At 36.4% G+C, this 25,602-nt stretch overlaps 1 protein-coding gene across 1 annotated transcript; it reads left to right on the top strand.

The window, feature by feature from the left end:
• Positions 1-3,397: 3,397 nt before the first annotated feature.
• On the top strand, positions 3,398-24,448 carry LOC113239060 (oxysterol-binding protein-related protein 8-like; the record flags this gene model as incomplete). Its single annotated transcript, XM_026475926.1, has 7 exons — positions 3,398-3,514; positions 6,524-6,697; positions 8,967-9,053; positions 19,445-19,589; positions 21,194-21,314; positions 22,092-22,192; positions 23,737-24,448. Coding segments are annotated over exons 1-7 (1,457 nt in total), but the record flags the coding sequence as incomplete, so codon positions are not given.
• Positions 24,449-25,602: the final 1,154 nt, after the last annotated feature.

Genomic DNA, 25,602 nt, shown 5'->3' with positions numbered 1-25,602 from the left:
CTACTTTCTGAATTCTACCGTTGAGATATGACGAGACAAGTTTCGACGCCTTGCCATTTACACCGTAATGTTCCAGCTTCCTAATAAGAGTATTATGATCAACGCAATCAAATGCCTTTGAGAGGTCACAGAAAACACCAATAGCGTTCTGGGACCTTTCCCAAGCATCAAAGATGTGTTTTAGTAACGCTACCCCCGCATCGCTAGTCGATCTACCACTAGTAAACCCGTATTGTTCACTATGAAAAATATGATTCCTACCGAAAAAGGACAGTAATTGAGTTAGCATAACCTTTTCGAATATTTTACTTAAAGCTGGTAAAATTGAAATGGGCCTATAGTTGCTAGGATCAACTTTCCTACCGCTTTTGAATAAGGGAATAACCTTGCTGTATTTCATTAAATCGGGAAAAACACCTTCGTCAACGCACCTATTGAAAGCTACAGCTAACTGTTGGGAAATGAGATTAATAACTGAGTCTATAACTTTAGTTGATATGCCCCAGAGATCTTCAGTTTTTTTAACATGTATTGACTTAAAAGCTTTTATGATGTCTTGTGGATTAACATGACGAAAATTAAATAAACTGCCACAAACGTTAACATTTTCCTTTAGGAGATCAATAGCAAGTGAAGGGGAGGAATTTAATGATTTTGTAGTGTTCACAGCAATTTCCGAAAAGAACGATTCAAAAGCTTGGGCTACTTTATCTTTAGATTTTATAAGTTTGCTGTCTAATTCTAAAACTATATCTCTATCGTGTAGTTTAACCCTGCCTGACTCTTTATTTATTATGCTCCAAGTAGTTTTAGATTTATTTATCGATTGTCTAATTTTGTCGCTGTGAAACTTAACCTTAGCAGCTACACAAACTTTTTTAAATATTTTCGAATAAATTCTAACATATTCTATAAAATTGGAATTATTATTATAAGTTTTCATAGCATATAGCTCATACAAACGAGACCTACTCTTATGAATACCTACTGTTGCCCAGTCGTTGAATTTAGTCTCTCTATGGAAAGTTAATGTTTTCGATTTAAATATATTGTCAAATTCATTTTTAATTAAACCAAATATCGTGTTATATAAAGTATTTGGATCCTCCGGTATATGGGATAGGGAATTTAAACTATTGCCGATATTATTTTGAAATCTAATGATTCGTTCTGTGGTAATCGGTCTGCAGAGAAATTGGTCTACCTTCTTGCTCATTTTACAATTAAAAGAAGCCAATTGGCCACTATGGTCGGATCTTAAGCAATTAATTATTGATTTAGACACTGCGTCTGTGTTACAAAAGATGTTATCAATACAAGTAGAAGAGGAGGCAGTAATGCGAGTTGGTTCTAAAAGAAGATTAATCAAGTTAAAACTTTGAAATAAATTAATGAGTCTTACAGAAGTAGAACAGTTTTCCAACAGGTTTACATTGAAATCTCCACATATTACTACGTTTTTTTTGGTTGGAAAAATCCGCTTTAAACTGTCTTCCATAATTAATTCAAACTCGTTAAAATTAGTAGAGGGGGGCCTGTAACACATAAGACGACAAACTGATCCAATTCCACACATGAAATCTCAATAGTTCGTTCAGTAGAAAGATTTGTGATATCCTTACGCTCTTTAAATTTTAAGTTACGCTTAATAATAATCATGGATCCGCCTCTACTTAAGCTCTTTCTTATGAACGAACTGACTATTACATAATTTTCTATATTGTTAATGGCTTCGTAATCTTTCAGCCAGTGTTCTGTAACACAAAACACGTCAACGGAAATATCGTGCAAAAAAAGACTTATTTCTAATGTTTTGCCAGAAAAGCCTTGAATATTTTGATGTACTACATGGAAACGATTAGACTTTTCTGTTGTCGTGTTTTTTAGTTTAAATTATGCTTATTAAAAAGTATACTGTTGCTACTTAAAGTAGGAGCATTGTCGTGGGACTGTGTTATATCTTCTATAACAGCGTCCTTAATATTAAAAGATAGCAAACTAGCTATATGTCTTAGATACCTTAGGGGTAAAAGTAAATTATCCTCAAAAAGATTGAAGTTCCTTACGAACTTATTAATATCAAAACAAAATATAACGTCACTATGACGGCAAGTCAAATTATGAATGTGCGAATTTATGTTGTATATATACTTATTACGAGCGATGCCTAGGTTAGAGCAGTAAGGGAATGCACTTAGTATGAATTTACACCCACACTTCTCATGAATTCTCAAGAACACGTCAATGCTACTATTTACTTCTTTTTTACTAATGTTAGTACTATCACCTATTATAAGAATCACTGTTGTATATTTATCAAAGTTGCAATCACTTAACAGTGTAATAATTTGACTAAAAGTAGCTCCTGGATAGCAATAGTTGACTACCCTTTGTTTTAAGTGGTTACTAAGGTGGTGGCCTAGTCCTACGCCTATTTTATCAGAAAAAACTACCGTTCTTCTGGATGGCCTGGTCGGAGTTCTAATAGTCTTGGTTGACCGTTGACTGTGTCGAACTTCAACAGTTGTAGTGGAGCAGACACGTTTTCCTGCAGCAACGCTGGCATACGATGCACGTGTTGGTTGCGTTGATGATGTGGGTGGTGGGGACGGAGTCTGATTTGTTTCTACTGGACCATTTGTTTCACTAAGCTCATCGTGAAGAAGGACTTCAGTAAGTTCTCTATACTCAGTACCCAGCTTTAAAAGCTCATTAGTTGCAGCTGAAAGTTCTTCTAGTTGTTTCTGCGTAGAAAGTAGGTCTTTAGTTCGCGATTGAAGATCTAACTCTAGATCTTTCACTTGTTCGGCCATCTTCACCTTGTCCTTGTGTAAATTTAATTTTTCTGATTTTAGTTTCTTAAGAGTTTTCGATTTCTTTCTTATCAGGTTGGTTAATTTGGAAAATCTTGGGTCTTGCGATTTAGTGCTGCATAATTTACTGTTGCATACATTCCTGTCTCCCAGAGCTAGTTCATCACGGAGTGACAAGGTCGTTAGGTGGTCGTAACTTCCGCTTTGTTCGTGTAATGATGCAACTTCAGCATTTGATTCCTTTACCTGTCTTTCAAGAAACCTGATACGGTCTAAGGCATCTTCGTGTTCCTGGTGATTTTCTCGGAAGCTCTCTATAATTAATTCCTTTCGTTTGCACTCTTTTTCTAATTCTTCACAAAATCGTCGAATTTCATCAAATTTCCCTTTTAATGTCATTCGTGAAGTCTTGAGCGCCTGCATTTCCATTTCATATACATCGCGATATGATATGATAATGCAATTCCATCGTTAGGTTTATTGGTAAATAATTTTATATTTAATTTAGATTAAACAAGACTCATTTACTATACATTTTGGTTGCAACTTTGTTTGTTACATAATCATTTAATTTTGCTTTATTAATGTTTTCAGGAGAGCCGACATTAACACCTCCACCACGTTCACCAGGTTACGCACCTGCAACCCCTGCCTCTGGCGACGCTAAACACCACCCACCAGACGGTACTTCTTCCGACAAGGTATACTATAGGATTATTAATTTTTCACCACCATCATCAACATGTTATAGGCTCTGTACGCATTACGACTCGTTGATGATGATATTTGCAATATTTGTTTATTCAATACCATTGGCTTACAATTATATGGACGTCGGGTCCGCGCTAAAAAGTGTCCGAACTTATAGGGCGTTAAAATCGTATACAGAGCGTCATTCACGCTTTAGTCTTCGTTTGTTCGGCTGACAGCGAAGCAAGCAAAATTAGACAGTACTGCGATGACATTACAATTTAAATTCAACGTTTTAGCTTTTTCATATTCCTTTACATGTCACTACGTTTAAATATGTTGATTTGGGACATTTTTTTCGTGGTTTTTGTATTAGACCCGTCGTCCATTTATTTGTAAGTCAATGTTCAATACTGTATTTTTTTTTGTGAAAATTCTCCACTACAGCAAGGCTCGGTCACTCGCTAAGATTACGCGATAAGTGCCTACCGCTGAGTGCGCCGGCGTCGGCGCAAGCGCTCACGCAAGTCTTTCATTTATGAGCATTCGGCACGACTGCACACGGCGGGCAACGTTATTTTCACCTCTCTGAGCGCGTGCTTAGGTTCCTTTTTCCTCGTAGTGACCGCCTGGTGTCATCAGTCAGATTTAGTAGGCTATTATAGCGTAGGTATTTTTCATTTTATATGAGAGTCATGTATCTTTTACTAGCTTACTTTCACTCCTTCTGAAAGTTCGTCCAGGGTAGTACTGCCAGTTTACAATTACAGGCACATGGGACTTGTCAATTTATGTTCTCATGTGGGGTAAAGCGGCAGATATTCAAACCATATTTGTATTGCAAAAACGAGCGATTCGTTCTGTGTACCGTCTAGGCTCTCGGGTTTCTCTCAGAGAAAAGTTTAAGGAGACTGGTATTATGACTGTGGCATCACAGTGCATTTACTCAAATATTTTATATGCCCGTAAAAATATACATAATTTCAATAAGAAAGAAGATATCCATAATATTAACCTTAGAGCTAAGTCCAAAGTCATGGTACCACGATTTCGTTTAACCAAGGTAAACAACTCTTTTATGGGGAACTGTATACGTTTTTACAATAAGATTCCGGAGCATATATTAAGTTTATCCTAAGTTTAAAAACTACATTAAAAATATTTTGATCGAAAAATCATATTACAAAATTGAAGACTACATGTTAGATAAAGATGTATAGAAAGACGACATGGTCCAGAATCCACACAAATTTGATTCAAAGTGTATTCCATAGCATTTAAGTTTATTTCAAAAGAGCATCCCTAGAGTTTCTTGCTCGTTCTTCTCAGGGAGGTCAGCGTAGTGAACGAGCAGTAGCTTAAATGTGACGTTTTCAAGTGTAAATTTATTTTACCTATGGAATAAATAATCTTTGACTTTGACTTTGTAAAGCTCTGATTGACTTTGTAACTGCTATGGACAGGCGTGTAGCTTACCATAAGACGGACGACTTGTTCGTCCCGTCCCTTAATATTGTATATATACATATAAAAAAACGTGACTATTAAGTAATCTGTGACTACGTGCTTACCGCTTAACGGCGCGTGTGTACGCTAAGAAAAGTCGCTGGGTCTAAGCAAAAATTCGTGTCGTTTCTACACGAACTGTGTACACTGTCTCGGCGCCGGACAAGAAATAATCTTGTCTACCCCCGACTCGACACGCTCTGTCGCTATTGTATGGGGCGCATTGTCAGTGAACGAATGTTTATGCGTGGACTGATATTGCAAAGTACCACTGTCCAAAATGCATGATTTCCTTATAAGTTTAGTAGAGGAACGACCTGTATTGTGGGACAAAACCTTAGAGATTTATAAAGATAAACGACGTACTTTTGAAGCGTGGAGAGAAATATTTATTATTCTATATATGTAATTTGCAATCACCATTTTTTTTATTAGTAGTCAACATATTTCTTCACACAGTCGGTAGTAAAGCGACAGCTACCTGGATATGCAATAACACGTTTACCCTATACACGTCTGCCCGAAAGCATTCGTGTCGTGTACATGCTCATCGTTTTCTTGTCTGCAACAGACACGAAATATTTTCGTGGCTAGATCCGACAAAATTCTTGTCGTGTACAAGGCCATTCTCGTCTTTTCTGTTGCAGACACGACGAATTTCTTAGCGTGTACAGGCGCCGTAACTGAGACGGTTCCTGATAGTTTACGTAACAATTATGACGCGCTGCATACGGGATAATACTTTCAACAAAATTTTCTGTCGATATTCAATAACAAGTTGATTGAAGAAAGTGCCAAATGGCATGTCTATTCTCTTCAATTATCAATGAAATAGTTTTATTTTATTATCTTTTCCCACGTCAACAATTGACTATTTTGGTAGGCGGAAAATATAAAAAGACTCAGACTGGTGGAAGGTCATTCCAACATTTAGAAGCGAGGAAGCGGTTTTATTTGTTTTTTTTTCTATGATTTTTCTCGCCATCCAGAAACTTATGAATTACGTGACCATAATTTTTGTTTTCCCTCGGAGCGGGACGCCTGTAAATTTGTTATTCTTTTAAAAATAAAACACTTGTTTATGATAGTTACGAAATGTTTGATATTAAAAAAAGGTACTAAAAAAGATTAATGATCGAAAATTAAAAAAAAATTGGTCTTGTGTAATCTGGGGGCTGACCCTTAGAGCAGTTGTATGATCTAAGGGCTGACCATATATATTTTTCGAATGGACAAATTTACTTTAGTATGTAAGGTTTAGTTCTTAAATATACATGTAACTATTGGCATGATTTTTAAATTATATGTCACGTGTGTCGTGTTATGTCAAAGCAGGTTTGGGGACAGCGGGATACGAAGCTTAAAAGCGGGACTGTCCCACTCAAAGTGGGACGTAATAATATGGTCACGTTACTTATGAAGTTACTTCACTCAGCCAGTACCTTTGCAGCTACCAGAAGCTGACGAAAGATGTCGCTATATTAATTGCAATATTTTTAATATTTCGTTTCTAGTCTTCGGAGACTGCAGTCGGCGGTGTTTCCCGAACCCCCAGTACTGCGCTAACGCGAAAAGAGAGTTACAAGGCACAACGCCAGCACTATCGCCGTGAGAAGAAACGCGCTGCGTCCGCGTTGCTGCACTCCATTGAGGACCCTAGCGTTGTGGTTCTTGCGGACTGGTTGAAGGTATTTTTTTATACATTTTTAATAACGTACTATAAAGGCTGATCACATGTGTAAGTTTGCCTATATACAGTGTGTTAGGGCACGCACTGTACAAACTTTAAGTGTGGGTCAGTCAGGTCCTATTGTACAAACTTTTAGAATTGTGGACATAGGATTATGATTTTTGTCGTGTTTGTAAGAACAGCTGAAATACTTTAAAATTCATACATAAAAACAGTACCTTAATTTGGTTATTTTAGGATTAAATTACAAAAACTTAGTTTTTTTGGTAAAAATTTACATTCATTATTTTTTTTAGGCAATCCCCCACTTTTTTATGTACATGACAGATATTTTATTCAATTGCCGCTAGTCTTAGCTTTCCGAAAAAATATTTTTTATGTTCGTACTGCTTTTACTTCGCATAATATGATAATTTTAGAACAAACGTCTAGTAAACTAAGTATAACAAATCAAAATGGCTGCCATTCCTAGGGAGTCGAGTTTTGACCCCACATGTATTAGTGTTTTCCACATAATATTGAATACTAAACACCCCCTTAAAGTTTGTACAGGGCGTGCCCTAACACACTGTATAGGTAAGGCACTATCTTACAGTGAGGAGGAGGGATGTAGCAGGCTGGTTCAGTTTATATTTAGAATTGCATAAATAATAGAAGGTTGTTGTCAAATGGACATCTGGAGAGTTTTGGACAAAGCTTTCGAATTGAATACACGTAGTAAAGTTTTATTTATGAATATAATCCTCGTTTATCATTGAAAAGTGCCTCTCGCTACGCTACCCTTACAGTAAAACACTCATAGCCCCGCACTACGGGAATCCCTGCGCGTGCCATGTACACACCCATAGACAACCACAAATTACACCCACTTACCCGAATTGAACCCGGGACCTCTGCGTGGCAGACCAGCATGGTAACCGTTCGGCTATGGAGGCAGTTTAAAAGACAACATCCCTTATGTTGCTGTGATCCCAAAGTAAGTAACTACAGCACTTTGCACTGCTATTACAGTAGTGTTGTAACTCGAAATATGTGAAATTGAATATTATGTCATTACTGAACGTAACATTTAATTCTCTACACGTCAAAATAACCGTCGTTAGCATATTGTAAGAAACAATCAAAATATCTACTTAACTCAAAATGTGACACCCTTTAGGTGGTCAAAATTATCCTTATTCACAAACATGAAATTATTTTTTCAATTTTATTTTTAAATATATTTGAGAAATTGTTTAAGTGTCTATAATAATATATTACTTACTTTACTTATACTTTTTCGTCTATTCAGAGAAAGTCCTCTTTTTGAGTTAATACACTATTGCATTAACAGTGGGACTTGTGTTATGAAAATCGGAAACAACGACGGTACCACAAACACCCAGACCCGAGACAAGCTAATTTTGTGCATTGACCCGGCCGGGGATCGAACCCGGGACCTCGACAATATTTTGGCCATCATCTTCGTATGTGCTGAGGTTTTCAGTGTCGGTATATTCAGCTGTATCGGGATAAGGAGACTTAACCGTTTCAATTAAGCTATAAAATGATAAATTACTTATCACTAATTAATTAGGCACTAATTTCTTATTCTACTCTGGTTCCATGGACATGGCAACATTGCAGAGTGGAGCTTAGTATTACAATCTGTGGAAATTGAAGAACGGTAGTAGCAACATCAGGTCTCTTTTAGAAACTGTATTAAACTCCCGATATTCCTTACATACCCACTATAAAAATGGGTAAATATAGATTCTGAATAATATGGTTTTCTCTACTCCATAAACTATGAAACTGAAACTCATAATAATAACTCTGATAATCGTAATATTATTACGATGTGATTATAAAAGTACAGTTTTCATTTCTGACGACCTCGTGGACCTAAAAATTTACACTGTGGGCGCTGGATGCGGAGGTCCCGGGTTCGATTCCCGGTAGGAACAATTTGGGAAATGAACTTTTATAAATTGGTTCTGTTCTGCGTGTGCCCCAGAGTGAATTCCGTTGCTCTTGTACTCACAGTACAAGGAATTTAGGGTTATTTGGGACATTATCATTGTTATTTTCCGAGTTTTTGTGATATCGTCCAAGAATATTTTTTCGGACTGTGTTCTCCAAGTTTCATCTACTTCCTCCGACTTTGTTCTTTAACTTTATTCTACTTCCTCCGACTTGTTTTTTAGCTTAATCCACTTCGTCCTAGTTGTGAAGTATACGCATATATTACGAATACTAATAAATTAATGATATTTTGTCTGTTGCAGGTCCGAGGCTCTCTAAAATCATGGACAAAGTTGTGGTGTGTGTTGAAACCCGGGCTTTTACTGTTGTATAAAAGTCCTAAAGCTAAAGTAAGTGAATTATTACTTTTGATTTTTATTGAATTGATACTCAATTATTTTTTGTGAAATTACTCCACTAATTTGTTATAATTATTAATACCAAGATCGAAAACTCAGAAAAAATCCCTTCGATCCGGCCGGATTCGAACCGACGTCTTCTAGCATACCGTGCCAAACGCTATACCAACTAAGACACGGAACGAACCAGCGGACCTCACGAATTTTTCTATGTGTTTGTTGTCGTGTCTCTGTATTTGGTTTTTCAACGACTTTTTAGTCGTAGCGCCATCTATGAGAAATGTATGAAAGTTTTATCACCCAGTTTGATACCTTTACAGCTACCAGCCATGGCGATAGATGTCGCTATTCACTTACTATATTACTTTTGTTTCATTTTATATCATACAAAAATCGTATTTTTATGTAAATAAAAAAATGAACACCAAACTTAGAATTACACTCACAATTACAAAAGTACACTATACCTAGTACGTGTACATTTATAAAAACGAGCGTATAATATTATACATTGAATTTACTTAACAATTCTCTGCCTCAAGAAATCTAATTTATTAAATATTATTTGCAAGAATTGGCTATTTGTTCTTTGTGTTATAATTGTTCGTTACATTAATTAATCGACTTTAAAAAAAGGGAGGTGGTTCTCAATTCTGCTGTTTTTTATACAGATATATATGATACGCGATAACTTTGGCATTTGAAAATCGATTTTGATGATTTTTTTTTGAAAGAGGGTACCTCAGTAGCAGTCCCATTTAAATTTTAAGAAAGTATTCCATCTCTAAGGGTGGTAAACTAGGATATGAATGACTTTTGAGGTCGGTTTTTTTAGTACTCTAAACTGAGATTGTTTTAAATTCAGTATATACAGGGTGTAACAGCAAGGTGTAGTCATATTAAAGGAGCCAAACCTATACTTGATCTAGACCCTCTGTGCAAAATATCAAATAAAAATAAGTGACTTTTAATGTTGATATAAGTTTAATTATGTTTGTATAAATAGTGATTGTCCGAAACAACCACTGCGTCACAACTCTATTGCTAGTTACGTTACTACGACTTCACAAATTCATTCATGAAACCTGGGCGGCCGCAAGCGGGGGGGAAAGAACAGCTGACTACAATTGAAATGCCATTGTAAAAACATGATTTGAATATGTTGATAATACGTTAATATTAAGTAACAAAATCTTTAAATATCTAGAAAAATCGAATTATTTCTAACAATATTATTTTATGCCATACCTAGGTACGCGTACGTACTTATTTACATACAATTTAAAGGATATTTATTTACTTATTAAGCCCGTAGTTACGCACGCCTTCATCGTATACACATTCTACATAATTTTGTATTAATACATTTATTTACGACAATTTTACAATAGTGGATACTTTTTTAATTGGTACTTACGTATTGTTCAATTCATACACGTTTTAATGAATTTCCTACGAATTGTAATTCACTGTTGTACAATGTACGAAATATTGACTTGTTTACGACAATTTTGAATAATAAGTACAATCACTGCACGCACTGCTGGCACATTTCACACATTTACAGGTAAGGTTCAAAATGCCGACCTCCATGCAATATGCATATTTCCGTGCGTCGGTACAGAGACTGCTCTACTCTTTGAAGCATCTGCAGAGTGATTTGACTAAACGCCATTTCGATCCGCTGCCTCATTTCTTCTGCGCTTTCACAGGACTCCGCATAAACAATATTTTTATATGACCCCATAAAAAAAATCGAGCGGTGTCAAGTCTGGGGACCGCGCTGGCCAGGGTACAGGACCTCCCCGCCCAATCCACTGCGGGAAACGGTCGTTCAGATGGGAACGTACATTTCGAGCAAAATGTGCCGGTGCTCCATCGTGCTGGAAAGTCATCCTGTGTTCCATCACGAGTCTCACGTATTGTGTCACTGGCAGAGCCATCAGAACGTCATCCAAGTCTTCTGTTAGGAATCTTAAATAATTGGCCCCATTCAGACTTGCCGGCAAAAACACTGGACCGATGACGGCACAACCTATTATACCAGCCCACACGTTAATCCGCCACTGGTGTTGAAAATTTGATTCCCTTGATACGCGGGGATTTAAATGAGTCCAAAAATGTTCATTATGCATATTGATAATGCCCGCACGCGTAAATGACGCCTCGTCTGTCCACAGTACCGACGAAGCGAAGTCGGGAGACCTCCCAACCTGGTCGCGGTACCAGCGGCAAAATGCCAAACGTAGATCATAGTCCGTTTGTAACAGCTCCTGCGTTCTTTGAAAATGGTATGGGTGCTGGCCATCATCCCGTAGCACACGCCACACACTCATATGGTTCACACCACCAAAGGCTGCCGCAGCACGACGAGTAGGTACTTGTCTTTGGATTGCCGAGAAAATGTTCCAAAACATCTGCCTCGAATTCTGGGTCTCGTGAACTCGGCCGGCCTTCAGAACTGGAACCACGGAACGATCCACTATTATGAAGTCTCATAACCATCTTCCTGAAGCATTCCAGAGTAGGAAATGGTCGACGTCGATTTTCTGGGACGCCATCAATAAACTTTGCCCAATAAATTTGGCGAGTCTGGCGCAAGCTCCCATCGGCTGCGCCTACGCACAACATCATCATCATCTCATAGTAATCACTATTGCTTAAGCGTGACATAGTTTAAATAAACACAAAAACGAGACACAAACAAAACGATGACACCTATTTAGTCCTCACAACGCAAACGGCAATTACAGACTGTTACAAAAAATTAAAAAATAGCGTCTCTGCCTCAGCGGCGGCACATCAAAGGACGCCGACTGAAACGCAAATTTTGGAATATAGGGTAACGTTTTCATAATGTACCTACAGGATGAAATTAAAATGATTACCATCCTTTTAAAATAAGACCCTTCTCATGATACAAATTACATCATTACATACACATTAAACGAATACCTATATCCTACGTATCTACGACCTTCAACGTTGCACTGTATACGCATTTGTTTGTAAACAAGCTCTGACCATCACCCGTACCACTTCCACACAACGCAAGAACTGACTGAGTGATTACGGATATACTGCACTAAGGAGGCAGTCACCCATCGGAAACCCACGACGACGTCCGAAACGAAAGCCTAACACACTAACCACTACACCATGGAGGCAGTCGACTATGGTAATCAAATCCACAACTGCCGAAACGAAAGCCTAACACTCTAACCACTACACCATAGAGGCAGTCGACTATGGGAATCAAATCCACTACCACCACAGTCTAACATTAACCACTACTCCACATCACGATGTATAAAATCAAATGCTGGCGGCGAAAATCAAAGGTGATATTTTTGCCGCTAAAGTTGCCGCCAAAGGCTTGCGACTTCGCTACTATTACGTATCGCGTACGCAAGGCGACTAATCTTGATACTTTGTTTATTTAGGTAAGATTTTTTATGGTTTTACACTATTGCTAATTTAAACTATTCTAAAATATTTCTTTAGATGAGTAGATATTATTAGGAAGTAAGAACCTTAATAGGTTCAACGGATATTAATTATTTCAATTTCACCATGTAACAAACCCATACACAGAAAGTTGTCGTGTGTAGATAAGTCAAATTAAGCGTAAGCCTGTTGTTAGAAACGTGTGCTCAGCAATAGACGTATGTAAGTTAGTAAAGTACTATTTTTTTGCACAAGGTTTAGTCCACTACACTTGCATAGTAAGTTCTGGTTGGAGACTTGACATTCTCGCATCTTTGAAGATTTCGGCAATTATCTCCGAAATCCAAGTTTTCTCACGATATTTTCATTTCCAAGCAAGTGATGAAAATTACAATAATTAATTCGTGGTCAACGATCAAAACTAATTTCTTGACGTTTGCCGACCTTCAGGTTGCACCTTTACGATGAAAGTGTCCCAATACAAAATTTCAACTTTTTGGGAATAAAAAAGAAAATAAGATTTCAAGTTGTGACATTTTCATATTATTTTATTTATTACTCTTGAAGTACTAAAGGTGATGGCCTTATTAGTCTTTGAAAATAATGAGGAAAAATGGAACTTTACAACTGAAAATTGTTTCTGATCATTTTAATGTTCAACAATTTAAAAACATAATTTACAAAAACTAGTCGCCGGAGACTTGTGCAAGCTCCTATGAAAATACCTTATCCGACTTAGGGTTTTTACGTTGCATATCGCAATATACTAGAATTGAATCTACAGTCATAGGCACATCAAAAACGTGCATAGATCATATTTACATTCGCGATGTCATTAAAAGTGATACAGGGGGGTATTTAATCCACTCAGCAGTCGTGCGTAGTTCAATTGCAGACCACTTTATCACTGGTCTCGCACTTACCAGCTCATACCCACGACCATATAAAGAAACTGTACATAAATTGGATGAAAATATGGTGAAACAGGAGCTTGCAAAAGTGGACTGGAGTTTAGCACTAGAAAAAAGTGACCCAAATGATATAATAAAAATAATTATAGAGGAATTTGATCGAATATATAATAAATGTTTAACTACAAAAAAAGCAATTATTAATTATAAACTCAGCAGTAATTGGATTTCAGATAAATTGATACAGATGTCTAAGAAAAAATCTGAGCTTCTAAAAATTTATTTAAGGAATACAACCAATAAACATAATCAGTTAATTTATAAAGCGTATAGAAACCGAACAAACAGATATATGAATAAGGCAAGGAATGACTCAACAAAAAGAGATATTTGTAGTAATTTTAATAATCCAAAAAAAATGTGGGAGATAATAAATAATTTAACAGGTAGAATTGTGAAAGCTTTAGATGAAATGCTATTGAAATCTTTTAAAATGAAAGCTAAACCCTTGTCAGACAAATTTGCACATGAATTTGAATTGAATGTAAAAAAAGTATTAAATACGTGTGATGAACCGCTTCTTGACAAAAATACTTATATTAATATACCTACAGTTTCATTAAAACTTAATAAAATTAATGAAAAAATATTATACAAAATAATCTGTAATATTAATGAAAAAAAGAGTCCTGGATTAGACAAAATTAGAGCTAAAGACATAAAATATATAGCAATTAAAATAACTCCAGTTTTGACACATTTAATCAACCAGTGCATCACTAGTAATACTTATCCAGATAAATTAAAATTAGGAATGGTTAGACCAATATATAAAAAAGGAACATATAACGACATAAATAATTATAGACCTATCACAATTCTATCATGCATAGATAAAATTATAGAAAGATATTACGGTCAAGAAATAAACAAATTCTTGTCAAGAAACGGGGTCATACACGAAAAACAATTTGGTTTTCAAAAAAACAAAAGCACTACACAATTGTTATCATTGTTTACAGATGAGGTAAACAGTTACCTCAATAGTAGAAAACATGTATTAATAGTAATGATCGACTTTAGCAAAGCATTTGATACGTTAAATTATACTACACTGTATGAAAAAATGTTGCAAAATGGAATACAGGGCCCTCTGTTGGAGTGGTTCAAGAATTATCATTCTAATAGGTATAATGCAGTCAGAATAGCAGGGGAACATAGCGACTTTAAGCTAACTCTTCAAGGATGTGCTCAAGGCTCAATTCTGGGGCCGACTGAGTATTTACTGTACGTAAATGATATGTGTAAAATATTCCACCAGGGCTCTGTATACCAATTTGCCGACGACACTTGTATTCTTACAGTGCATAAGAATCTCGAAATTGCACAAAATATGATGCAGCAGGAGTTTGACATGTTGTGTAAGTGGGCACACGATGTGGGCTTGTCAATAAATTACAGTAAAACAAAATTAATGCATATTCACTCGCCTTACATAAAAGCGGACGTACCCCCCCCAAATCGTGGCTCACAGTCATAGCTGTATGCATCTCTGTAACACGATATGTGATTGCGAGCTCCTTGACGTTGTTAAAGAGCATGTTTACCTTGGAGTCAAAATCGATAATAAATTTCATTGGGGTCCACACGTGGACCACGTTTGTAATAAATTAAGAGCGATTCTTGCAAAGTTGAGTGTTCTTAAATATAAAATGCCATATAACACACTTAGACTACTATATTTGTCACTGGCTGACTCAGTAGTAAGTTATGGCCTCTCCAGCTATGGGAGGACGTATAAAACATATTTAAGAAAAATATTCGACTTACAAATAAGACTGCTAAAGAAGATAGTACCTATGAAAGTTAAATATAAGTACAGAGATAATTATGAAAACTTATTTCAATATTGTAAAGTGCTTAGTATTTATGACAAGGTTAAACTAGCTATAGTATCAGAAAACCAAGAAAAAATTGTACTTATAGAAAAGAAGAAGAGGGCACCAAACTTACGCATAAAAATTAAAGATACATTTCAATTACCGAAATATAACAATGTGTATGGAAAACGAATATGTAAATACATTCTACCCGAAATATTGAATAGAGTGCCCGAAAATATAGTAAAAAAGGTTGAAAGCGGAAGTAAACGGCAAGCCAAAAACACTATAAAGCGATATCTCATGTTCGATCGGTATAGAACCGATGATGGCACTGCCTGCACTGAGTAGTATATGTATTTATTTAATTTTTTTTATAATTGTAATTTTAATTCTATACAGAAAATTAAGTAACCTTAGTAAACTAGCTAAAGTACGAAAATCTTATAAATAAAGATTACAACTTTAGCCTATGTAGCAACTATTTATGTTTTTTTTATTTGAAATAAACAGTTTAAATTTTAAAATTTTTTTTTTTTTTAATAGGTCTTTTTTTTAACGATTTTTTTGTTATCATTTAACGTATTAAGAATTAAGTCTTAAGGTTCATCAGCTAAGCAAGATGTCATAACCCTTGATATTGTTTTGTGGTCCCTGTTTCACAATTAAAAAAGAAGAAAGTCCACGAAACAAAAAAGTAAGTCCCTTTAAAAAGTAAGTTACTAAAAAAATATATTTTTTTTAAATATTAAGCGACGGGTCGAACAAGTCGTGTACCCGGTGGAAAGCGTCACGCCTGTCCATAACAGTAGCACTGCCGCTCGAAGGCTACTGCTACGGCGTCCATCTCTCTGAGACATAGTTGACAAGTCCCATGTGCCTGTAATTTCACCAGCACCCTTACCCTTCAAAACTGTAACACGGCAAAGTGGCAGTACTACCCTGGACGAACTCACAAGGAGCTCTACTGCTACTAGTGATTTTTGAATATGATTTTCGGAACGAAAATGGCTCAAATGCTAATCCGTCAGTGGCAGCGTGTTGTCTTTGCAAATGCAGATTCAACAATAAATGCGGCATTAATATTTCGACGCGGGAGTAGAATTTTTAAACTGAAAGAACAAAATGAAAGGGACCTTTATGAATCAGTGCTATTCGAGCTTTAATTGCACAATTTCATCTTCACCACAGTGTGACTAATGTAACAAAATATTTTTTTAAGATGGTTTTACGATATAAACTCATTTTTTAATATTTTGATTTGGGTCGCTTTCATTGTAAGGGTGCGAAGTATTAGTCGGACAATTGCGTCATATTGCGTCATGCGTTAGAAGAAACATACCGACTGATTCGCTAGCCGCCATGCGTTAGAACAGTACCGACGGATAGAAAGAGACAAATTTCATTCATTAAAATACAATAGATGAATGCGTATTATTACATATGATATGGTAAAAAGAAACAGAGATAACTTTAAATATGTGTTTTTTAGAGGACATTAGTTTTATTAATGGATATTAAATGGAAATTTGTGTATTTTGTATGATTGAAGATATGAAGTTAACAAAACCATATTACGTTATTATGTACTAAGTTTTAAATAATAGTTTTATTATGAAGTAGTGTATTTTGGCAAAGTAATCGATAATATTTATTTTTCATTAAATGTTCACACGCATATTACATGAATAAAATAATAATAAATTTTAGCAATAAGAATATGGATTTAGTACTTTGTAATTTACAATAACATGCCTGAATTTCACAAGTTTTTCAAGTTACGTAATTTGGTTGTATTATGATACTCAATAGAGATGTGATGTGACTATTTATTTTCGTTAAATGACATCAGCTGATCGAAACTGTTCATGGCGAAATTTCCATAAATAACGTAGTGTGTACTAAAACAACTTTGCTAACTAGTTTCATACCATTAACTGAATCCGACCTTCAAATATGACTACACCTTGACTACACCCTGTATAGTAATGTAATGTATGTAATGGTGATTTGCATATTTATTCTCTAAACAAGTTTGAATGTAAGAATGTGGTCACTAAAAGGCTATTGACTTTGTCATATGAGGAAACCGAAAACCTCCTTCATGTTCCATTATAGTTAATTCCCACACACACAAACACACACTCTCACTCACTCACTCACACACACACACAACACACACTCTCCCACACACACAACAAAATTCTTGCCCTCTAGTCTTCAATTTTATTTATATTTATAATTTTTTGATTTGTATAAACCTAATTTTGAGTAACTTTCTCTCATAGCAATCATTCGTGACGCAGTCAATGTTGTTTTTTTTTTTTGATACTTTATCCGTATGCGGAGGCCTGGAGACCTATAGCACAGGGTATCCTAGTTTAGGCTCCAGCCTTCACAGACAACAAATGTTTTATTACTTAAGAATGTTTAATATGGTTGAAATTGTGTGTGAAGGAAATAAAAATTTATTTTTATTATTATTATTATTATAATCCTATTTTAAAAATAATAGGGTTCAATAGCGGTCAAATATTGTACTTTTACTTTTACAGCAAGTATTTTCCTTCCTTGTCCTCGTGTACAGGCGTGTCGCTTACCGCCAGGTGCACGACTTGTTCGCCCCGTCACTTGGTGTAATAATAAAAAAAATTTAAAAACAACCTGTGCAAGGGCTTAGCAAAAGTGCATCTGTGTGCCCCGCCGCAGCAACAGAAGCGGCTTCCGCGACATTTCTAATTTACCCAATTTGTAAGACATAAATCCCGGGAACGCAAATTTTTGCTTAAAAGAAAATTTTTGCTTATTTGGTCAATCTGTTGGAAGTGCACTTTCTTTCTAAGACGTTTGTCTTTCGTAGTATGACAAAGTGTCAAGCCTGACGTGCTCTTATATTGTATGTACCACTAAAATCTTCAGCCATCTGTCCCGGAGTTCCTACCTAGAAATACTAGATGATCGAAAACAAACGATTGCAACAAGCATAAATTAGTTAAAATTGAAAAGTTGACAACATACAAAGAACACATACACAAATATTTAAGCAGTTTATTTTATTTTGCGACACACACGTCCGTCACTGATCTCGGTTCATGGCTCATTGAAATCCAGCGCCGCAGTCAATTACGGCTGTGGCATAAGCTGAATGAAGTCCTTTTGCGTACGTCACAACCGCACACATGACAGTACAACATTTGTAGTCGTTATATTTAGTTTTTTTTGCTTTTTGTTTGTTTTGTCTTATTTTATTTATTTATATTTTAATTTTGTTTATTACGTCTTTTTATTTTGTTTTACTTGTCTAAGTGGTATCAATATATTTTTTTGTATCTGTGTGTTGTGGCGTTGCAATAATTCTCTATTCTAAATGTAATTTTATAAATGTCTGTCATAATTGCTACGGAGATATAATTATGTTAAATACTATAATATTCAATATGTTTATAATTCTTTTTTAATTGTATTGATGACGACTGCACAATTTATTTATTTATTTATTTATTTAATAGTTTATTGTACAGGAAAAATACAACATGTCACAAAGAATACAAGCGAAATTAAAAACAAAAGTTTCTGCTTATTTCTAATAGAAATTTCTTCCTGCAGACCTAAATACAGGACACTATAACTAAAAGAACGGGCATATGTGCACAACAAAACAAGAAAGAAAAAAATAAAAATAAAAATAATATAAAAATATTAAATTGTTATAAATTATATAAATACTTAGATAAATACATATTTTATAATATAATACCTAAGATATGGATGGAATAGTAGATAAATAATGCTCTTTAACTCTCACTTTAAAAATAGCTAACGATTTACTTTCGTGAACAGTAATAGGAAGTGCATTCCAAAGTCTGACCGCATGAACAGTGAAGGAGTGAGAATAGAAACCGGAATTGAAGCATGGAAAAGATAACTGGGACCTAACAAGAGAGCGACAGGGTTTATCCTGGGACCTAAGGAAGCTGAAACGCTCTTTCAGGTACCCGGGAGACACAGGGTTATGTAAAATATTGTAAAGAATGTGCGAAAAGTCTGTATAGGTTTATGCACATTGTTTTTGTTTTGTTAGTTGTAAATTGAAGAGCGTAATAATAATAAATTGTAACTAATTGTGTGCTAATTTCTGTTACAGAGTAGTCACTGGGTGGGCACTGTGCTTCTCACCTCGTGCCAGGTCATCGAACGGCCTAGCAAAAAAGACGGATTCTGTTTTAAACTTTACCACCCTCTCGAGCAGAGCATTTGGGCGCCAAGGGGACCACACAACGAGACTATCGGTCAGTATCAAACACACAAACATATATCTAAATAGATGCCGTAAGTAATAATAATAACGAAATCCTGTGTCGCGGGTGCCACGGACACACAAATAGACCCCTCCTACGTAAAATATCGTATGTCGAAATTGCCAAGTTTACAGGGCAGTGTTTTAAAGTTTTCAATTCACTGAAATGAGCACAACACGTGACTTTAGCATTTGTCAGTTTTATTCGGCAATGCTCGTTACTTTAAAACTCGTTCTCGAATAAAACAGAAATGCTAAAGTCACGTGTTGCGCTTATTTCAGTGAATTCAGAATTATAAAACGCTCCCCTGTAAACTTGGCAACTTCGACATACAATACTTTACGTAGGAGGGGTCGAAATAGACAACCACAAATTACACCCAAACTCTCGAGAGAAATAAACGTAGGCCATACAAATATTTATCCCGGCCCGAGAATCGAACCAGGGACCTTTGCGTGGCAGTCCGGCATGGTAACCGTTCGGCCACGGAAGCAGTTAAAAGGTAAGTGTACCTATTTCGCGTGCCCAATGTAAGCTATAAACACTTAGTTGCCATTGCTACGCTTCAGAAGATTTAGGATTAAAATGTAATAATTTAATTTTAACTTTGGAGTTGTTACCCATTCAGAGTAAAATTTCTGAACGAGTGAGAGACTTCAAATAGAAACAAGATATAAAAAAATATCTTACTTGCTAATATTTAAGTCTCTCACCGTTTTAAGGGTTCGCACTGGAAGCTTAAAATAAAAGGACGGTTTTGGAGTACTGGAGTAAGTTATTTATCTAACATACCGTAGTTAAACATGAACGGAAAACGCGATAAATGCCAAATTGTGCCATTAGAAACTGCAAAAGCACCACAGCTGTGAGAAGATTAATAAACAGGGGCGTTTCCTTCCACAGTTAATTAATTTTGTTATCAGAATATGCATTTTAAAATCAATTATTTTTATTTTGAATGAATTTCGAGAAAACAAATATACAAACGAGTGTATGTCGCATGATTCATAATACATTACGGCTTTTACTTGGTGCGGTACACTTGTGATCCTTTTTAGTAGGCCATGAATATCGAACGAGCGATACTTTCCTATAATGCATTCAGTTTCGTGGTACGGCCGCTTCGTCATGTTTTTGGTCAAATTTGACGATTAGTGATGTTCACTTCATACAACAGAGTTCTCGATTCTGATCGATTTAGGAAACAAAGGGATGGTAATCCTTAAGACCTTAGAAAATGTCATAAAATTATTCTATAAAGTTTATTGTTGTTTTTTGTATAATATCAAGTGACGGGACGAACAAGTCGTGCGCCTGGTGGTAAGTGACACGCCTGTCCATAACAGTCGCAGTGCCATTCAGAGCTTTAAATCGCAAAGACTGCACTGACTGGCACTGCCACTGCGCCCGACACAACCCATTCCACCACCACTCTGACCCTGCTTGGCGGCAGAAATATGCTTATCTTTACTTCTCACTGTTCATAGCCAGCTTCTTGATCTCTTTGTAGCATTTTTTCCCCTTTCTGTTCTCTATTGTTGTTATAAATGTCACTAAACTGTCAACAAGTTTTAAATAATGTTGTCTTTGCGCAGGTGCGGTAGTTCAGCCACTACCGACCGCCCACCTGATATTCCGCGCGCCTTCACAGGCCGCTGGCCACTGTTGGCTCGACGGGCTCGAACTCGCCCTACGATGCAGCAATGCTATGCTCAGGTAATGAGATTTTTTTTTAATATAAATAATAACACACTCTTGGCCACAATCTCAGCTGATGTTAGTGATGTTTGCCAAAAAATGCCTATTCTAACCTGGAATAGCCCCAAAATGTACTTTTCGGGAAATCCGAAGTATTCCATTCCTTTGCCGTACGCATCGGAAGCAAAGCACTTAGTGCGATTGGATACTATCAACGACATAAGAATGGAGTATTCCGTACCTTCTAGTTGACCGAAGGAGAAGGAGGACTTAAATATGAATTAATTATATTTAAGTCCCGTGCTGGGCGCCAAATTGATGATGACAACTTTTGGCACCCGACTCGGGGCCGCATCTTGTTCTCCACTTCGTGATAAGAACTCGAACTCAACGCGACTAAATACGTAAATGTAAGAAAACATCGCATACGTCGCCCCAATTCCAAAGTAAGTGTGTCATGGAAATCGGAAACAACAATGGTACCACAAACACCCTGATCCGAGACAATATAGAACCCGGGACGTTAGAGTGATTGCACGCGGCGACTCTTAGCAGCGATGCAAACATGCGCTCGGGAAACGCGATTGCATCACCACACTTGCGATTTCGAAGTCGCGCATGTATGTAAAGGTAGGCGATTAGCTACCCTGCCCTGTGTAACCGCTCTTAGACACGATGACACCATGAAAACCGATGTTTCAAAGCCACTCGACCACGGAGGTCAACGCCTCTTAATTTAGAACCTTCCTGAAAAATGTGAATATGAATGACGTTGACATTGTGATGCTGTGGCAGATGCTCGCGCTCGCGGCGCACCGACGCGGCCGAGGCGGACGCGGCGGCGGCGCACGCGCAGCTCAGCCACGAGGAGCTCGAGAAGCACTTCAATGAACAAGGTATGTGATGCCACGTTCACTCGTCGACCGTGTTCTAGCGACGTTGTTACTGTGCCGATCTTGCAATTACAAAATAATAGTCTAACAACAAGTATTTGCAAACAAAATGTTACTTCTTGTGACTGCTAGGGGGCGCTCTATAATTTGCCACGAACAACTGCAAACAATTTTGCGCACAGCAGTCCCCGTGAACACATGGTCACAGTTTGCGGCTGTACCGTTTCGGGCGTAAACAAACAACTATTTGTTGTATGTCACTTTTAGAAGTTAACTCTCTTACTTATTATACAAACCGATTAACATTTTTATGAAAAATGGATTGACTATGGTTTATATGGAAAATCGACTATACTGCCGTCTTGTGACAATACGCTGTAACTAAATATTTTACCATTTTTATTCAAATATTAAGAATATTATCCTCTCCCCTCTTAGTGTCGTATTCTAGAACTCTACTCAATGCTCAAGTCAGGATTGCACTGGAAACACAAGCACTGGAAATACGACCCTAATGGCAGGGACTTTAGTATGATTTCGAGTGCTTTAAACCATACTCAAATCCTGACTTGAGCATTGAGTAGAGTTCTAGAATACGACCCCTAGAGTCCGTTGCATATGGTTGTGTCTAAAACAAATATCTTTTCATTCAAGAAACTTTTATAAAAATTCAAACTTAACCATTGTATCCGGCTGGGTAAGAGTCAGGAGATCTGTCACACAGGTTAGTTCCTATAAATTACTGTATAAAACTTTGTAACCTTTCTAAAGAGAGAATAAAAATTATAATTATTAAACTTTTCAAAAAAAAAAACTGATTTTTTGTATTGACACAAAACACTCTCAGTGAAGATAAAGTTGTCACATTGGCTGGGCACTTTGTGCTCCACATTAGCTAAATAAACTCCTGTGAATAATTTTGCTTTATTATTATTTTAAACCTAACACTACCTTAACTTAATTATGGATGAATATTTGTTAGTAATATTGTCACAACACGATACGTAATGTGCTATATAGGCAGGTATAAACAAAATAATAATAATTAATAAAAACACGTAGAACCGAAAATGTTTATGATCTATGAGATGTCATTTTCAAAGTGACAGTTGTTTGTTTACATTTTTGATCTCGAATTCTATCACCGTGTAAATTAATAAATGTTATTAATTTATTTCTCTGATATCGCGAAAATTACAGATGTTTTTTTTCTTGATTTAAAAGCGGTCGCCATAGCAAATTTGGGGTGGAATCACCCTTTAATAATCTCACAGACGTTACAAGATCATTACATGATTTATCACTTTAAGTGCATTAATTATACCTTCAGCGTAAAGTCCATTTTATACAGGCGATAGAGGTGATTATTGATTGATTTCTTTTTTCTAACCCGTATTGCTAAAATGCACCGTTTGGTTGATTATTGCTCGACTTTGTAAACTACGTTGATTGCGAATTGCTAAAAATACATTAAAAAAAAATGCAAATAATAGTTCTAAAAAACTTATCACACTGTCATACGCCAACGCCGTTGATGTCGGTGTCAGATTACAGCCCCAAAAGGTATTCACCTACAACGCTTTCTTATAAATTGAAAAAACTAAAAACCAGAAAATTATCGAAGTGGGCGCAGTTCGTCGAATCTATTGAGATTGTGTCTCGAGAACACGACTCCAGTGAATCAATTGACGAGAAAATAGAACGAGACAAAAATGGCAACACCCAAATAACGGAAAAGAAGGACTTCTTCGATTTTTTCAAAAGGAAAGACATAGAGCGCAACACTGCGACGACGTCGTCAATGCGAACATTCACAGAATCCAAAGCCGTTAAACTGAACAGCAAAAGCCTTACGTCCAGTCCTTTGAAAATAGAAAAAAAAATGCCTATCCTCAAATGTTTTGACATACCGAAAACAACTACAGAGAAGAAAATTAAAGACAGAGTGACAACACCAACAAACATCATCGAAGAAAATTTGATTAAACTCATGACGTCATTACCGATAAGACGCAGCTCGACGCCGTCAACTCAAAAATTAACACAGAAAAGGATTTCCGAACTCAGGTCGTCTGGAGTTAAAACCGACTCTGAGGATGATTACTTAAAGTTAGAATTAACAAAAAAGAAGAAGGATAACTCGGAACTGTTATGCGCTACGCCCGAGAATATAATTATTACTAAAACAGCGCCATCTGTTGAGCGGTTTCGGAAGTACAGTTCGTCGTCTACCGATGACGTTTGTGATGCTCAAAGACGGTATGTTTTCTAAATTCTTAAATAATATGTCGTTTGGCAATTACAGCTATTTAAAACAGTTTCCGTTTGTCTAGCTTTGACAGCAATAGACAAATATCGCGAGAAATGTTAAGGTGGATTTATATTTGTCTGACCGGTTAGCGTTCACATCTATATGTCGTTTTCTGACGAGATTTTGGAGCAATACGTCTGACCCATTACGACACAGCACTGGCGCGTGCACACTGAATGGGGGTCCTGGTCAGACATCAGGACCCTCTTCGATATTTTAACCGAATCGTTAAATTAGATATCGTTCTCGAATCGAAGGGCGCTTTCCGAGCTATTCAGAACATTCGAGTTAAACGTTTGATTCGGAAACGATATCGTTATCCAACAGCGTTTACAGAATCAGTCGGTGAAATAGATTATAAGGAAAATGAAAATCTTTTTAAGACTTTAAAGGCCTAGAATTTAGGAATGCATTACTCTTGTAGCAAAGCAATTTACTTCCATTTTTATGAACATGGATTTACGTAACACAAAATGACAATGTCATAGGGTTGTATGTCGTCATAGGGTCAGGTGAGGTAAGAGGAACACCAGTGGGACTTGAAGCCTTAACTCATAATCTTAAGAAATTAACACTTTAGTCTCTAGGTCGATAAAACAGACGGACAAATTAGTTTAAACTATTTTAAAGAGATGGCGCTACGACACTGTAGAAACTAGGAGAACCTGAATGCATCGCAAATAAAAATCCTTAAAAGTCTGGGAGATTGTCTTTAAAATAATAAACAACGCTACATGGTACATGGTAAATAATAAACAACGCTAAGACAGCCCCAAACTACTGTATCAATTCCGAATGACAAAATAGCACCCGCTTCTAAAATAATACGACAAAGAACATTGGCAAAGTCACAGTTAGCCTCTTCAAATATCTTAATTACAAGTTTGAATAAAATAAGTTCATTAGGTCTTTCAAATTGGAATAGCGGCCTATCTAAGTAAGGAAATACACAAATTTTAAAGATACTCTAATGACTAATTAATATTTAACCGGACTGTTATCTGCAACTATCAAATTCTTAGGGTCGTATTCCAGAACTGTACTCAATGCTCAAGTCAGGATTTGAGCAGACTTGAGTATGATTTAAGCACTGGAAATACGA

This window comes from Hyposmocoma kahamanoa, unplaced genomic scaffold, assembly GCF_003589595.1.
Source record: "Hyposmocoma kahamanoa isolate Upper Pololo Valley unplaced genomic scaffold, ASM358959v1 99321, whole genome shotgun sequence".
NCBI classification, from domain to species: domain Eukaryota; kingdom Metazoa; phylum Arthropoda; class Insecta; order Lepidoptera; family Cosmopterigidae; genus Hyposmocoma; species Hyposmocoma kahamanoa.
Note: the sequence above shows the minus strand (reverse complement) of the source record. Positions and strands in the feature narration are given on the sequence as shown.